The 16,968-nt window shown below is 47.6% G+C and overlaps 3 protein-coding genes across 3 annotated transcripts; 2 read left to right on the forward strand and 1 right to left on the reverse strand.

The window, feature by feature from the left end:
* Window positions 1-327: 327 nt before the first annotated feature.
* Window positions 328-1,240, reverse strand: LOC125523484 (uncharacterized). Its single transcript, XM_048688518.2, has one exon. The coding sequence runs from the start codon at window positions 1,212-1,214 to the stop codon at window positions 612-614; it is 603 nt and encodes a 200-aa protein (XP_048544475.1). The 5' UTR covers window positions 1,215-1,240; the 3' UTR covers window positions 328-611.
* Window positions 1,241-5,585: 4,345 nt separating this feature from the next.
* Window positions 5,586-6,504, forward strand: LOC125524075 (uncharacterized). Its single transcript, XM_048689146.2, has one exon. The coding sequence runs from the start codon at window positions 5,609-5,611 to the stop codon at window positions 6,185-6,187; it is 579 nt and encodes a 192-aa protein (XP_048545103.2). The 5' UTR covers window positions 5,586-5,608; the 3' UTR covers window positions 6,188-6,504.
* A 2,634-nt stretch (window positions 6,505-9,138) lies between these two features.
* LOC125518437 (uncharacterized) lies at window positions 9,139-16,964 on the forward strand. Its single transcript, XM_087533959.1, has 4 exons — window positions 9,139-9,455; window positions 10,685-10,976; window positions 11,230-11,349; window positions 11,423-16,964. The coding sequence occupies exons 1-4, from the start codon at window positions 9,226-9,228 to the stop codon at window positions 16,292-16,294; spliced, it is 5,514 nt and encodes a 1,837-aa protein (XP_087390085.1). The 5' UTR covers window positions 9,139-9,225; the 3' UTR covers window positions 16,295-16,964.
* Window positions 16,965-16,968: the final 4 nt, after the last annotated feature.

Genomic DNA, 16,968 nt, shown 5'->3' on the forward strand with positions numbered 1-16,968 from the left:
CGCCCATGTTGAAACTTGGATGCAGGCTTTGGGGTAACTAAGGGTTGTCTGGTTCCCCCCTCCCCCCTCTGAAATTCTTCAGTTGGTGTCCTGACTCTTGCTTGTAATCATCGGGGCCCCCGGGCCTCCTCTGATTAATATATTCAGGTGGGGGAACCCCCCCCCCCCTCCCCCCCGGTGAAAATTCAAAAAAAAATTATTCCTTTAATACGAATCCAATGCATCCATGATGTATCCTATAAAATACTTCCTCCGTCCTAAAATGTAAGATTATTTTTGTCACTATGATAGTATAAAAATTGGTCTTATATTTTAAAACGGAGGGAGTACATATTAACAGGTCAAAACACATCTTATATTTTTGGGATGGAGTACAACACATAGTTCTATCTTCGCATAAGTTGCATGCGTAACTTCTAAATGTAACCACATTCAGCAAGGATGGAGCATTATTCCTTATTGCACAGTACACAAAGATAAATGATTCTGATTTGTGGAAAACGAGACGTACATTACGTCCCATACTAAGACAAATCACCAGACAACTAGAAAAGGACAAATCACCAGACTACTACGGGCTCCATGTTTAGTTGGCTGATCTATGAAGCAATTTAAGGGAATTCACCGTTGCCATAACCTGACCCATTCCCTCCACCATTACCGTATCCACCACCTTCGCCATGACCTCCACCATCACCATTGCCGCCACCGTTAGCATAGCCAGTTGCCCCATAATAGCCTTCACTGTCCACCTTGCTGGAGCCGCTTCCAAAGCCAGACCCGTCGCCATGGCCACTAGATCCTTGGTCACCGTCTCCTCTTCCGGCACCTCCACCACCGCCAGCACCTCCGGCGTCAGTGCGCCCACCGCCAATCCATGCTCTTCCGGCACCACGGCTAGTACTTGAGCTAGATCCTGACCCTGACCCAGAGCCATACCCACTGCCACCACTACCACCACCGCCGCCACCACTACCACCACCACCGGAACTAGCCCGGGCATGATCCGGCGACCCAGACGTACTAACACTACTGCCAGCCGACCCATCGCCACCCCCAGACCCTGCCCCAGCACCGGTTCCGGTTCCACCTCCCACTCCCCCTCCCTGACCTTGCCCCTCTGCACTAGACAATCTAGCTACCCGTGCAGCATTGGATAGTCCAACTACTAGCAGGGCAACAAAACCAAGTGCTACAAGTTTGATACCAGCCATTGTTGGTGTGTGTTGTAAACTTGTAAAGTGGATGCTGAGATGAATATGGGTACGTGGAAGTTTGCATGGGTACTTATAGTGCCGCGAGCCCAAGCAAGGGGCGCTCTAGTTTTAGTTTTAGCTGGTTACTGGCTCAGTAGTAGTTGGAGCTGTCTAGCTGATTGATCAAGTTGACTGCAACTTCCATAAGATTCCATGCGCCGAACGATGAACTAGCTTGGGTTGACAATGCAGCGACGACCTCGGAGCTTGCGGTCGAGCTGTACATGCGTACGTATGTGCCAAGATGTACATGGAAACCTGAAATCTACTGCGTGTTGTGCTCCGCACTCAACGGTTTGACAATCAAGTGGAGCTAGAAGCATTTCCATAGATCGTCATGGATATTAGTTACGATGAGTTTGAATCTTGGATCGTCCAACCTTAGTATATTTGCTTGGTTAGATGAAAATGGAGTTGAAGAACTATGTTTTATTTAGGCGTCCAGAGCTCAGATGCAGAGTCTCATTCCTTTCCTTGTACTCATTCCTTTCCTTGTACTCATGCACTCTTTCTTATCGCTCCTCTCTATCCTACTGTTAAAGCTGTCGCCATTCTTGTTTATTTTAAATGCAAAGTCGTCGGTTGTGGTCACCTTAATTTTGTGTTTTTTTTCCCACAAATAATGGATTTTTATTGACTTAAAATAAAGCATCAACAAACAAAATGCGCACATATCCGGCCTCTATATAATTAGGATGTAGACAGTCAACACCAATGCACACACACAAAAAAGCACGCTGGCAAAGAGCAAAGTCATACAAGACCAAATCCATGCCAAGACGGAGGAGCAAAAAAGAAACAAATTCAAAGCGATCAAAAGAGCGAGCAACAAACTATAGAACGAACATATCTGCACCAACTATCTTTTGACATCACAACAACAAAAAGTTCGTCAATAGCAACGCCTTCAGAGAAGGAATGATACTCAAGCACCGCCGGTCCTGGATCAAACCACAGAAGGCAAGATCCTATGTTTCACCCTGAAGATCAACTCAGAGCAATGTCGTCCACAAGGCAACGATGCAAAAACATCGCCATTGTTAGATATAACCAACTAGGTCAAATTTAGGGTTTTCACCCCGAAGCTCAAGATCGGGTACTCGAGAAGCACCACCAATCAAAGTCATCATGTGATGTCACAACACCACTTTCCGTGATCCCAGCAACTACATGTGTATCATGGTCTTGACATGAGATGCCATGCAAGTGAATACCATGCACGTACAAGCAGACAGTCAAGCCGCGACAATAGCCTTTCGCCACCAAAGCCTCGAAAAATGAAGTTGCGATGGAGGTTGACGAGGGAGGAAGGTCACTCACATGGCCAAAATCCCAATTCAGTATGTTTCGGCAATCCCGCAGGGTCCTCGTGATCCATCGTCCTCGCTTGTGGCCCAAGAACCGGTTGGCAAAACGTACTCCTCGTTGCTGCCGGATTCGAAGATCCAAGACCCTCTAGTCTAGCCACAATAATTACATTGCAGCGCGGGACCACGACGCAGTCGCGCGCCCAAGCAGAGAACCAGCATTTTGGGACCTAGCAGGCCGCCATGGCCACCCTCGTACATGCAGATAGGATCACAACCACCTATGTCTCGCCACTAGAGACCACAAGGTGGACAAGAAATGCCACTGTCGCCGCTACACAACCATATACCCTTTGCCTCAAGCTGCCCCTAGGAGTTCATACTAATGGTTAGATGATTGTTTGCTTGTGTGCTTATTTTCCTTCCCCACTCAAAAATAAGGTTACAGAATGTTCTTCAATTCAAATAGGTATGATTTCGTCCATCGTTCCAGAGCTAGGCACTTTCTATTGAGAATCTTCGACAGAGATCGTTCCTTCAGTTTAGCAATCAATTAGATCCATACTGACTTAGCTTCAAGCATGGCTTGCCGTTTCGAGGCTCGATGCTACTCTTGGGAACATCATTCGTTCATAGATAACATCTCACTGTTGAAGGCTATCGGAGCGGAGACCTCCCCGCCGCCACCTTCATAGACCGGCACCGGGGCTTAGCCCAGCCATTAGTCTCTAACACCGGTAAGGGGAAGAGAGGACGGAAAGGTAGGAGGTGGCGCCGGCTGGGAAGGGAGATGGGGGTGGAGCTGGCGGCGTGTTTCAGATCTCATCCCTGATGGTGCATCGGCTTTCTGTTCTTTTACCCTTCTTAACGAATAAAAACAACATTCCTATCTTTCACAAAGAAAAACTACCTCGCGTAGCCATCCCCCCCCCCCCCCCCCCCCCCGCGCGTCGTCCGCTCCAGGCGACTCGGGGGCGAAACCCTAGCCGCCCGCCGGTTTCCCCCCACCTCCCCTCCTCCTCCCCCGCCGCCGCCGGCAGCCGCACACACAGCGGTAGGCGGCGGGGGGGTTTCCCCGCGCACCCGCCTCGACGTTGGAGGCGCCCCCACCCCGCATCAGACGCCGCCGCCCGCCTCCCCAGCTCCTGGTGGCCGCCGACACAGGCCCTCTGTGGCGGCCGTCGGTCGTGGAGCTGTCGCTAGCCCTCCTCCCGATCCGGTGTGAGGGTCTCCTGGGAAGGTCCGACTGCCAGATCAGGCCGGCTCGACCCTGGATCGGGGTCGGCTCCTCTCTGGCGGCTGGTGGGCCGGGGATCGCCAGATCCGCCCGGATCTGGCCGGCGCGGCCCTGCCTTGTCGCCCGGCTTGGGTGCTCGCGGTGTGGTCCCCCTGGTGGCGGCGGTGTGGGTCGTTCTCCGTGTTTTGACGGGATGTGCGCGGTGGGTGGATGCCGGGGCGGCGGCCTCAGACGGTGTGAACGGCGTGGCCTCTCGACGGGCGACGGCCGTGGGAGCTGGTGGTCCGCGACTTCGGCTGTGCGCGTGGCGAGGTCTCGGTGGACGTCTACTACGGTGGGTCGGGGTGCCCCGTCACCCGGCGTGCCTGCTTCGATGAAGTCCAACGCCTTCTCCGGCTGCGTGCGCTCCCCTGGCCAGGTCTTTGGCCGGGTGGATGGGACGGGGGAGGGATCGGGGGAAACTCTTGGCCGTCGGTGGAGGCCACGACAATGGTGGCGCCTTGTGGGCGTCGGTTTCCTTTTTGGAGGCCTTGTCGAGGTCCTATCCCGTTTCTTATTGTGCTCTTCATTTGGGCGAAAGCTCTAGTTCCCCTTGCGGCGACGGCGTCGTACCTTCGTGGCGTTCCTTCTTGAAGGCGTCGCCTGGGGTTCCCGGAAGCACGGTGGGTGCTTTGTGGTGCGTGTGAGGTGTTTGGCGGCGGCAATGTGTGCGGCGTTTTATCTATTCTACCGCTGATCTTCATCTTGTGGTAGCGCTCCATTTGTTTGGCGATGTTCTAGCGTAGGTGGTGGTCGTCATTTGGCGTCATGGTGGCGTTGATGGCGGAGGAGCCTGCCAAGGTTGGCACCTCAATCTGCTTGGAGATGGACCAGTGGAAGATGGTGGAGACGACACATTTGAGTGCGTCAGACCGGTTTATGCCCCAGACCCGGTATGTGGCTAGGCTGGGGATTCCGGCTTTTGATGTTAGGATTAGGTGAGTGGTCTGGGTAGTGGTCCAGTTAGCACCCCTTCATCATATGGATAGGAGTAGCGACATATGTTGCCTAGATGGTGGATTCAGGCTTATTGTTATAACACTTTGTAAGGTTTTCGAGAATAATCAATAAAGTGACTGTATGCATCTCCCAGATGCAGAGACCGGGGGTCATCCTCCTTTTCTAAAAAAAAGTACGGGTTAAATCTAAGTTTATTTTATTTGTTACTCCCTCCGTAAAGAAATATAAGAGCATTCAGATCACTAAAGTAGTGATCTAAACACTCTTATATTTGTTTACAAAGGGAGTATATAAGAAGAAATCTAGCTATAACTTATGCTCGCAATTAAAAACTACTTTAAATACTGAAAATATGTGTGTTTGTTGTAAGACCTTTTCCTGACCGAGGAGCAGACTGCTAGAGGTCCTTACAGTACAAGAGGTTGGTAGGACCGTAGGAGCGCTAGCTCTACATTTCGTTTTGAGATCAATCTTTCTTTTGACGATCTCACTCACAGATCCATTCAATCGTATCAACTGTGTGTGGTACTGTGCTCTCGAGCTTCGTGACAGGCAAACTTGTGTACGAAGACTAATCAGATAAACAACATGTTTATCCACTAATGCACGCAAAGAGCTCCGATCCATCCACCAGTTGTGTATAAGCCTCCACTTGCATATTACTTGATCTCTTACGGGAGTTCTTGCCGCGTACCATGCAACGAAGCATTGACACAAAGAGCCAGTCATGGCTTCTGGTCCTATAAATACCCATGCTATTCTTTGAGTTTAGCAGACATCTCATCTTGCACTCTAGCAAAGCTCGTGATATGGCAGTCACTAAATGCTTAGCTCTTAGTTTGATTGTCCTGTTCGGCACTGGGTTAGCCAATGCTGCAAGGGTAGCTAGATACTCTAGTTCCGAAGGAACCGGAACGGGAGGAGGAGAGGGTGGTGGGTCCGTCAATGGTGCTGGATCAGGGTCTGGGGCTGCTGTTGGGTCTGCAGGAAATGATGAAAATGGGGGGTTCGTCCATGGAAGTGGTGGTGGAGGAGGAGGAGGCGGTGGTGGTGGAAAAAATGGTGGGTCTGGACGTGGATCTGGATCTGCCTTGGGCTCAGGCTCGACCCAGATTGGTCCAGACCCTTTCGGTGGATCTTCTAGTGCTAGTGGTCATGGTGGCGGTCGAGGCGGAGGACAAGGTAGAGGCTATGATGGATCTAGTGGTTATGGGAATGGTGGCGGCACTGGCTCTGGTGCTAGTGAGTCAAACAATGGGTACTGGTCCGGTGGTGCTTATGCCAATGCTAATGCTTCTGGCAACGGTGGAGGGAGAGGCAATGGTCAAAATGGTGGAAGTGGTGGTGGCGAAGGTGGAGGAGGCGGAAACAGTGATGGACACCCGTAAAATCTTCTTCATCGATCATTATATGGAAATGGACTTCAATTCGGTCTAGTGCCTACATGTCTTTCACCCCGATGTCACAAGTTGCAACTAAACTTTTATCTACTATTATCCATGATTTTGCTTCTTAAGCATATTCTATATTTCTATGCACGTATTTGAAAAAACTTAATAAAAGGTACATCGTCATAGTCAATGTTACTGTGGTGCAATTGTGTTTCTTAAATGGTGAGACATTACGTCGTTTTGTAATATCAATTGTAACATGGGTCATCCAATTGATTTGAACGCACTGTATTGTTGGAAATTTTGATGATGTTTTACAATAGTGAGGTGATTACATTAATATAGTCTGCGTAAATCATGATTAAAATACATAGTTTGGAGTTTAAAGTCGAATAGTGATAATTCAACTTGGTTGAAATCATTTTAAATTCCCCAGTCCATAATAAAACCTTTGCATATTTCATAGTGGCTACTTGCATCAACACGGATTTATGGAACATGGTTCCACGGGAACCCCTTATGAATAGTATTTTTTTTAAAAAAAATAGTAGGATGTTTTAAAAAAAAACTGATTTTTTCTGTAACATAAATGGTCGATCGGTATACTCACATATGAGGTTTAACGAATAAATGATATCCATTGTATTTTGGGAAAAAATGGTGAAATGAAAGCTATATTCAAAACCACTATTTGAATGAATAGTAAGGTAGGATTATATTTTCTTCACTATGAACTTTTCTACACTGAACTTTTCACATCAAGCTAAAAGATTTTACCATGCCACATTAATTCCATCAACCATAAACCGATGCCCGTTGAATCATTTTTTTTTCCTTCTCTGAAAGTAACTGACCCTCATCAATTCTTACCAATGTTGAATACCAATCAAATCCAAAGGCATCTACAACAAAAACAGTTATAATTTGGGTCGTACTAGAAACCAAAAAACGGACGCTACACATCGGCTGAGTGATGAATCGATTGGATCAGCTGCCTCAGCAGCCATTGGATGGTGCCCAAGACAGCCCTCTCCCATCGCGTTAGCCTCAACCTTTGCAACAAGGGCCATGTTGTGCTCCGAGACTTTGCAACACAAACCTTGTTGCGCTCGCAAGGTCACCAGGTAACGCATGGGCCTTTGTTCACTATTGCAATATTGATCATACTACGATCACCCATTGCAATATAGACCATGTCGCCATCACCTCTAGCTTGCATGACGTGGGTCTTGGGGTCATCCATTGCAACATGCATCATGTTACAGTCATCCATTGCAACATGGACCATGTTGCAGTCACCTCCAACTTGCATGGTGTGGGCCTTTGGTCACCCATTACAACATGGAAAATGTCGCTCCCACCCATTGGAACATGGATCATGTTGAGGTCACATATAGACATGGTCTTGCAGGCCAGAACTGCCACCCACGCTGATGACTACCTTGCACCACCACCACCTGGCCTAACGACATAGCCGACAACAACCTTGCTGCAGCGCCACCAGCCTCAGCAACGAAGCTCTTGGCTGGCATGGATTCGAGCTCATGCACCTGACTCCGAGGGTCTCCAACTAGAAATTCATCTCTAAGTTGGTCCGAACTCTATGTGGGCCGGAGGAGGAGGAGAGGCGCTTGGGATGAGGACACATCAAGGGATGAGGCATTGTGGGTCTCCACTTGAGCTCCACCTCCCGACCCCATCCATGGCACTAGTAGGAGAGTTGATGAAAAAGGGGGTGCAATGAGTGGGGACCCATGAGATACGCCTAAATGAGATGGTCGACGAGACGTGAGTAATCCTATTATAAGTGTTTGCCAACAAAAATGATACGCACATTATGAGGAGACTGCCCGGGCGCTCAATCACAGGTTCAAATGTATACACACCATGCTGATAAAAAGGCCAATATTTGATCCAATTTGAACGGGCTGTGGATTTTTCGGCATTGTGGGTAGTGCAGCGTAATGCATGCATGTTTGTGCAGATCATTTTAGGTGGATTGGGTTGTTCGAATCTACAAAAAAGGGTATTTTCAGACACAATCACATGCTTCTTCGTTAACAGAAACATAGTCGATTACGATTGCAGAATCAGTGTCGCTTGGCCATCTGATTCACAAAGGGTCGCTTTTATTTATTGAACAAAACAGGAGGACGTGGTACTTTTGAAATAGCGCTGAGCGCAGTAACCGAGTACGTTTGCAGACTAGTACAAAAATTATTGCACCATTCATCATCTGTCATGGTTGGCGAGATTTTTAAATTGATTCCTATAAACAGAAAGAAAGGGAGTAGCTAGTTAGCAGCACCGCTATTCAAACATTCAAAAGGTGAGAGTAAAACCTTGTTGGATTTCGAAGCATCTTAATTCGGCAGTTCTATATTTCTCCTCGACAAAGAAAAATAGATAAACTTTGACAACAACAAAAAAACAGTATCAGGAGCCAATTTTGTTTTCATATACGACCTCTTCAGATGTCCGAACAATCTGAAATTCTGCACGCGCCTTGCTTGCATGAGCATCTTATTAGCTGCCAAAGAAATTCAGAATATTTTTTTTGAATCTTCTGATGTACTTTTCTGAATTTACTGTTGAGGCTGGGCGCCGTTTTGAGTTATCACACATATAAAAGGGAGTACAAAGTCGCACATGAAATGGACGGTCCCAAGGGTCTCACTCAGTGCGTCCAACACGATGTCACGTGACCGGCCGCAGCAGCATCAACCAAATGAGACGATCCATCACATTCCCATTACCGATCCAGCAACAAGTTAGCCAGTTAGGGGAGCACGGCGGTATCGTGTACGTACGTGATTACCATTCGGGACGGCAGCACCACGGGCGAGCAAACAGGATCGCCGCGGCAGCTTCGCGGACGCTTCGTGCCGGTGGCGAGCCAAAACGAGCGCCGCGTCGCTGCACCAGAACGGGAGGGGCACACGATCAGACTTCAGACTGCAACGGAAAGAAACTAACAGAAAAGGAGAAAGGCAAAGCTCGCAATGAAGACGAGAGAGGGCTAGAGAGAGAAGGGGATGGGGGGGTTCTGCCACCCTCTGATCGCCTCACCAACCCGTCCAGCCTTCCCCTGCCAAGCGAGAAAGCCAAATGTAAAGGCGAGCGAGGGAGGGAGAGGAAAACCCCCACCGGGAAGCCAGGCATTCACCCCTCCTCCTCCTCCCCCAATCCCACCGACGAGCTCGCCGCCTGGCCCGAGCCCGATCCAGTCCGCCGCGCCGCCGCCCTCCTCCTGCATTGGCCTCCGGTACCTTGCTTCTTGCTCTGTTTCTTCCCCTGTTACTCCTTTTTTTTTTCACTTCTTGCTTTGCCCCGCAATCCATGCTTAGGCCGTCCCTGTTCTCGCCATGATTTTCCTGTTCCGGCCCCGTGATCTCGCCCTGTGTTCGTCGCGGCATGCCAGCATCGTCCTTGTAGGAGGGGGGGATCTCTCTAGAAATCGTTTCCTGGCAGGGTAGGAAAATTGGGGTTTCTGTTTGTTTTTTAGCGCTAAAACCCTCCCAAGAACCGAAGAGCAGGGGATCCGCCCGCCCGCCCGCCCGTCCGTCCAAGAACGCCGTGTCTTGGCACGGCATCTTGCCTGCGCGGCGTAGCAATCGGCGGCTTCTTGCTCTTGCGATGGTTTCACAACGGCGACCAGACCGACGGTTGTGGGGTGCCCCTTCTCTAGCGGGCGCCCATGGATGGTTCTGTTCGTCAGATGTGCGCATATATCGTAGCAAGATTTCCTGTGCACAAATCCTGCTAGTTGGAGCTGCTCTTGTTAGCATCACACTTGTTGGAGTAAGTTGTAGGGATGGGGATCTTGATGGTTTTCAGGCAGGCGTTATTGAATGTTAAATCTGCAAGTTTTTAACCCTTACTGGAACACTATGTCAGGGGAGAACCTCTGCATCTCTTGTTCCAGTTGCAAAGAATACATGTAAATGGTTCAGTCGAAAGCCATGCTTCATTGCAAAATCAGGCAGTGTAGACCCACAAGGTGGGGAATGGGAATGGATTGCACATGGGGCCCCATTTGCTGGTTAGTCAAACTGAAAAGTGTTACGCCATATTTGTGCTGCCATTAAGATGTCCGTGTTTGTGTTTCATGCCAATCCTCTTTTGGCAGTTGTTTGTTTGTCTTCAGTTCAGCGTGTTTGTTTGTAGGTAGGAACTCCGCTGCAGATTTCCTAAAGGAAAAAAAATGAGCTTCTGGTCATGATTGATGATTGGCTTCATACCATCGTATTGTTGCCTTATCTTACAGTTTTATACAATATACTCCCTCCGTTAGGAATTAGCTGACGCTCAAACGGATTTATCTATACGTATTTCAGTGCTAGATACATTCGTCTGAGTGTCAACTAATTCCGGACGGAGGAAGTATATAACTGCATGTTCTTAGAAAGCATGTTCTAGATTCTTCTCTTTGGATTTGAGTTAATTTTTAATATCCTGACCCTTTTTCGTTCTGATTGTTTCATGGTATCAAAGAAAACCAATGAATTTTTGGATGGGGAAGGTACAGAGTAAGAATGTTCCAGCCTATGATGGAGCAATTTTTCTGTGCAACCACCTGACCAGGAAGGAGTGCTTCCACAGAAAGCTTTTTGGCCTTTCGTCTAAATGTACTGAGTTTATACATAAAGTGAAATCTGGCGCGACACTATTCCTGTATGATGTTGAGCAACGTAAGCTTCATGGGGTGTTTGAAGCAACTTCAGATGGAGCCATGAATATCATTCCTGGTGCATATGCCTCATCAGGGTTTCAGTATCCTTGTCAGGTATGAATATGTTTTAGACATACCAAGCATAGTTATATATTCCAGGGTTTCTATGAAATTTCTCAGTGACATGTCTTTGATAACCCACCTGGAGCATCTATCCTCCACTTATTCCATATTTCACACTAATTTGCACCTTTCAGATGGTAAAGGGAAACTGTCAGCAATTTTCTGTGATGCTTTGGAATTTGCCCTTCCTGGCATATTATGGGAGACAGACTAATACTTTTCCTGCTGTGTTCACTAAATACAGATACGCTTTAAGAGGATTTGGTTTTGCAAGCCTTTGATGGAAAGTGAATTTGAAGATGCTGTACAGGATAATTATTACTTCGCAAGAAACAAGTTTAATTACGGTTTGACACATCAACAGGTCTGTTTCACAGTCTTCTGGTGTTATGTTAATTTACGTTAGCTACTGATCCCAGGGTGTTTCTTTGATACAGGTTGTAAAGCTTCTTCACTTGTTTTCTTCAAGGAACAGATTACAGCCTCGTCAAAATCCAAGGTTACAGTATGAACCTCCAAGGGAGTCTGATATTTCTTCTGTGGTTAACCAAACTGATAACCAGTCTGGTTCAAATAGCACTTCACACGGTTCATTGAAAAGCCCCTGTCAAACATGTACCTCCTCCAATGTTGGGGAACATGCAGCATCGCCGAGTCACAAGTTATCTGAGCCTATGTCATTAAAGCACAGAGAGTTACAACTAGACATCTCTGATGTGGCTAAGTCCAACAGCTCAAGATCTTCCTTGCACACTGCAGCAAATACAGACGTTGTCACTGAACCTGGCACCCAAGAAGCAGTGGATGACAAGTTTACTGATGATTATATACCACTACAGCTGGAGGATGATACTTCAGATGGTGTTGATACTCTATTTGATTTGCTTGGAGATGAGAGCCACTCTTCAGAATCTAAAGGCAGTAGTGACTCTGAAGAGAACACAGCTTTCCACCAACCATGTGTCAGGAAGAAAGATGATTGCCATCAGCCCCCGGCAGATTCAAAGCTTCGCGCTGACATTGAAGGGCGAAAAAGCGTGTTTGCTCGGTTAATGGGAAGACCTGAATCTTTTGTTCAAAGACAGAAGTTCAAGACCAAACCATTCCCATCAAAGAATGCTAAGTCTTTCAGTTCCCCTAATCAGAGGAGAAAACGGCGGAGGGCACAGCAGAGCAAGTCCTTTCCATGTGATAATCGTGCAACGTTGGGTATGCCTTCAGCTCATAAGATGATAAAAGGTCCAGCATTGGACTATTCATTTGTCTGGGACGATGACAGAAGATCCAACAAGTTCTCTGGTGGAAAACCAAGCAACATTCAGAGAGTCCTGTGGGATGTATCTACTAAAGAACCTGATCGATATGGTGCATGCAAAAGGCTGTTTGTTCCTGAAGGTAGTAAAAATTTGATCGGGTCCTCTAACAGAGTGTCAAATAAACCCCCAATGTTTGCTGAAGTACATGAGAGCCGCAAAGTCACTGTTGAAGAAAAAACCAGGACCCCTGTCTTGGATTTTAAGCGGCATGCTAAGGATCCAAATATTGAAGGAGGAGATCCAGATTATTTGGCCGATGTTGAGGAAGCAGCAACGAAGAAGACACGGTTAGCAAGTGCATCTTACCATGGAGAGGAGGATGAAAGTGAAACTGCATTGGTTTCAAAAGACACCAGACCTATGGACATGCTGACAGTATCAGATGAGAACTGCAAACTCAATAGCATCAGTTTGTTATCTAATGACACATGTACTCAGATGGCTGGAGCTTATCTCGAAACCGAAGTGCAACTGAAAGATGAACAGCAAAGGATCCAAGGCTGCCGTGAAGATGTTACAGGTGATACTGAGAACATGCCGATAGTATCAGATGAGAACTGTAAACTCAATAGCATCAGTTTGTCATCTAATGATACCTGTACTCAGATGGCTGGAGGTTATCGCGAAACCGAAATGCAACTGCAAGATGAACAGCAAAGGATCGAAGGCTGCTGTGAAGATGTCACAGGTGAAAAATCATTGCTCGGAGATTCTGGAAATGCACAGCTGTTTCGCAAGCTCAGTTTTGGTGACATGCAGACCATTGTTGAAACTGGCAGTGAGGTGGGTTTTGGCGATGTGGACACTGAAACATCTCTCCAAGAGAAACAAAAGCAAAGTGCTAGGAGCTGCTCTGGAGTGGTTGATACAGATACAAGGTTGATCATCGAAAATCCTGAAACCATGGAATCCTTGCCCAACCATGATCAGGATGGAACTTTTGAAATGGTGGCAACTGATCACCAGGACACCAGTACCCTCCCTCAGTGCAAAGATGGTGAAGCTACAAACCAACTGACAGGCTCTGAAGATGATAAAGATAGTACCAACAACTTGTCGCCGAACAGCCGTCGAAGCACTTCACCTCCTCGTGATCTTGAGTTGAGCAAAGAAGAGGAGATGCGACACCAAAGTTACCGAACAAAACATGGAGCAGCCCATGAAATCTCAGACTCCACGGACTCATTTGCGATCTGCGCCGAGGGTTACGGAAGCCAGATTGGGATGTCAACTGACAGCACCTCTGTTCATCTGATCATCAACGAACTTGGAACAAACTCAGAGTCCAGGACAAGTTTCTTCGACAGCTCCTGTGACAAAGAATCAAATAAACACCCGCTGTTTGCTGAAGTACATGAGATCTGCAAAGTCAGTGTTGAAGAAGAAACCAGGACCCCTTTCTTGGACTTTACACGGTGTGCCAAGGATCCAAATGTTGAAGGAGGAGATCCTACTGCCGATGTTCAGGAAGCAGCAACGAAGAAGATGCGGTTAGTAAGTGCATCTTACCATGGAGAGGAGTATGAAAGTGAAACTTCATTGGTTCCAAAAGACACCAAACCTATGGACATGCTGACAGTATCTGATGAGAACTGTAAACTCAAGAGCATCAGTCTGTCATCTAATGACACCAGTGCTCAGATGGCTGGAGCTTATCTTGAAACCGAAGTGCAACTGCACGATGAACAGAAAAGGATCCAAAGCTGCAGTGAAGATGTTACCGGTGATACAGAGAACATTCTGACAGTATCAGATGAGGACTGTAAACACAAGAGCATCAGTTTGTCATCTAATGACACATGTACTCAGATGGCCAGAGCTTATCTTGAAACCAAAGTGCAGCTGCAAGATGAACAGCAAATGATCCAAAGCTACCATGAAGATGTTCCTGGTGACACTGAGAACATGCTGACAGTATCAGATGAGAACTGTAAACTCAATAGCATCAGTTTGTCATCTCATGACACCTGTACTCAGATGGCTGGAGCTTATCTCGAAACCGAAGTGCAACTGCAAGATGAACAGCAAAGGATCCAAGGCAGCTGTGAAGATGTCACAGGTGATAAATCATCGGTTCTTGGAGATTCTGGAGATGCACACCTGTTTCGCAGGCTCAATTTCGGTGACATGGAGACCATTGTTGAAACTGGCAGTGAGGTGGGTTTTGGCCATGTGGACACTGAAACATCCCTCCGAGAGAAACAAAACCAAAGTTCTAGGAGCTGCTATGGAGTGGTTGATGCAGATACAACGTTGATCCTCGAAAATCCTGAAACCATGGAATCCTTGCCCAGCCATGATGAGGATGGAACTTTGGAAATGGTGGCTACTGATCATCAGGACACCGGCACCCTCCCTCAGGGCAAAGATGGTGAAGCTACGGACCCATTGACAGGCTCTGAAGATGATGAAAATACTACTTCCAACGCCCTGTCCCCGAACAGACGTCGAAGCAGTTCACCTCCTGGTGATGTTGAGTTGAGCAAAGCAGAGGAGATGCGATACCAAAGTTACCAAGCCAAACATATAGCAGCTGCCCATGAAATGTCAGACTCGACGGACTCATTTGTGGTCTGCGCCGAGGGTTACCGAAGCAAGATTGGTATGTCAACTAACAGCACCTCTGTTCATCTGGTCATCAACGAACTTGGAACAAACTCGGAGTCCAGGACAAGTTTCTTCGACATCTCTTGTGACAGAGAATCAAATAAACCCCTCTTTGCTGAAGTACATGAGAGCTGCAAAGTCACTGTTAAAGAACAAATCAGTACCCCTTGCTTGGACTTTAAGCGGCGTGCTAAGGATCCAAATGTTGAAGGAGGAGCGGATTATACTGCCGATGTTCAGGAAGCAGCAAGGAAGAAGACGCGGTTAGCAAGTGCATCTTACCATGGAGAGGAGTATGAAAGTGAAACTGCATTGGTTCCAAACGACACCAAACCTATGGACATGCTGACAGTATCAGATGAGAACTGTAAATTCAAGAGCGTCAGTTTGTCATCTAATGACAGATGTACTCAGCTGGCTGGAGCTTATCTTGAAACCAAAGTGCAGCTGCAAGATGAACAGCAAAGGATCCAAGGCTGCTGTGAAGATGTTGCTGGCAATACCGAGAACATGCTGAAAGTATCAGATGAGAACTGTAAACTCAATAGCATCTGTTTGATATCTAATGACACATGTACTGTGATGCCTGGAGCTTATCTCGAAACAGAAGTGCAACCGCAAGATGAGCAGCAAAGGATCCATGGCTGCTGCGAAGATGTCACAGGTGATAAATCATCGATTCTCGGGGATTCTGGAAATGCAAACCTGTTTCGCAGGCTCAGTTTCGGTGGCATGCAGACCATTGTTGAAACTGGCAGAGAGGTGGGTATCGGCCATGTGGACACTGAAACAACCGTCCAAGAAAAGCAAAACCAAAGTGCTAGGAGCTGCCCTGGAGGGGTCAATGCAGATAAAATGTTGATCGTCGAAAACCCTGATACCATGGAATCATCGCCCAACCATGATGAGGATGGAACTTTGGAAATGGTGGCCACTGATCATCAGGACACAAGTAGCCTCATGATCCTTGGAATCCGTCAGGGCAAAGATGGTGAAGCTGCAAACCCACTGACAGGCTCTGAAGATGATGATGAAGGTGCTACCAGCAACACCACTTCGCCAGACAGACGTCGAAGCTCTTCACCTGCTCATGATGTTGAGTTGAGCAAAGCAGAGGAGACGCGATGCCAAAGTCACCAAACCAAAAATGTGGCAGCTGCTCATGAAATGTCGGACTCCACGGACTCATTTGCGGTCCGCGCTGATGGCAGCGACGGAAGCAAGATTGCGGCATCAACTGACAGCACCTCTGTTCATGTGGTCGTCAACGACCTCCTTGGCACAAACTCGGAGTCCAGGACGGGCTTCTTCGACGGCTCCTCGAGCGAGCCTGCCGAGATGATCATACTCTCGCATGACCCCGGCGTGGACATGGAACCTCACTGACCGTGCTGCTGCTGCGGAGGCGCCACGGCAGAGCACCGGCAACGTCAACAACGAACAGCCTTCGTCTTCACTGATTCCTGCAAAGTAATAAGATTATCTGAACTTGTGTATGTAACACTTTGTGGATTTTCCAAGTACCTCTGCCTGAAACGAAACAATAGAATTACTGTAACAATAATTCTCCGTGGCTGCCTCCTTGTGTTTACTTGCGCTGGCTGGGGTTATATACGGGGATATGACCTGTGATCTGATGTGGTCGTCGGCCATTGTATTGCGTTGCGTTCCTGATGCAGCAGAAGCAGGGAGCAGTGACAGAGGCGGTGAACGGATTCGGATGGCCGTGCAGGGAGCAGTGACAGAACCCGAGAACAAATCGATGAACAAGATAGAATTACTGTACAAAACTTCAAAAGCGTGTTTGGGAGCTTGAGGGATTGGGAATGGGAGTTTAGGAGGGGGAGTTTATGAAGGGAATGGACTTGGGAAGTAGACTATTAGTCCCAATCCCATGCTTGGTGTGTGGTGGGAATTATTAGTGGGAAATCAACAGGGAGTTATTTTCCTTTGTTTGGTTCGTGGTTATAGGAATGGGAATTATTCTATGAGCTGGGCAAATGAGTGTTACCGTTAATCAGGTCTGCAATAAGAAAATACTCATATTTTGACTTTATTTG

Source organism: Triticum urartu, chromosome 7A (assembly GCF_056163025.1).
Source record: "Triticum urartu cultivar PI428250 chromosome 7A, HENAU_Tu73, whole genome shotgun sequence".
Classification (NCBI taxonomy): domain Eukaryota; kingdom Viridiplantae; phylum Streptophyta; class Magnoliopsida; order Poales; family Poaceae; genus Triticum; species Triticum urartu.

Coding starts and splice junctions, on each gene's coding strand:
- LOC125523484 (XM_048688518.2), bottom strand. CDS start 1,214: ATGGCTGGTATCAAACTTGTAGCACTTGGTTTTGTTGCCCTGCTAGTA.
- LOC125524075 (XM_048689146.2), top strand. CDS start 5,609: ATGGCAGTCACTAAATGCTTAGCTCTTAGTTTGATTGTCCTGTTCGGC.
- LOC125518437 (XM_087533959.1), top strand. CDS start 9,226: ATGGGGGGGTTCTGCCACCCTCTGATCGCCTCACCAACCCGTCCAGCC. Junction 9,456..10,684: donor TCCTCCTGCATTGGCCTCCG/GTACCTTGCTTC, acceptor ATGGTATCAAAG/AAAACCAATGAATTTTTGGA. Junction 10,977..11,229: donor GGTTTCAGTATCCTTGTCAG/GTATGAATATGT, acceptor CACTAAATACAG/ATACGCTTTAAGAGGATTTG.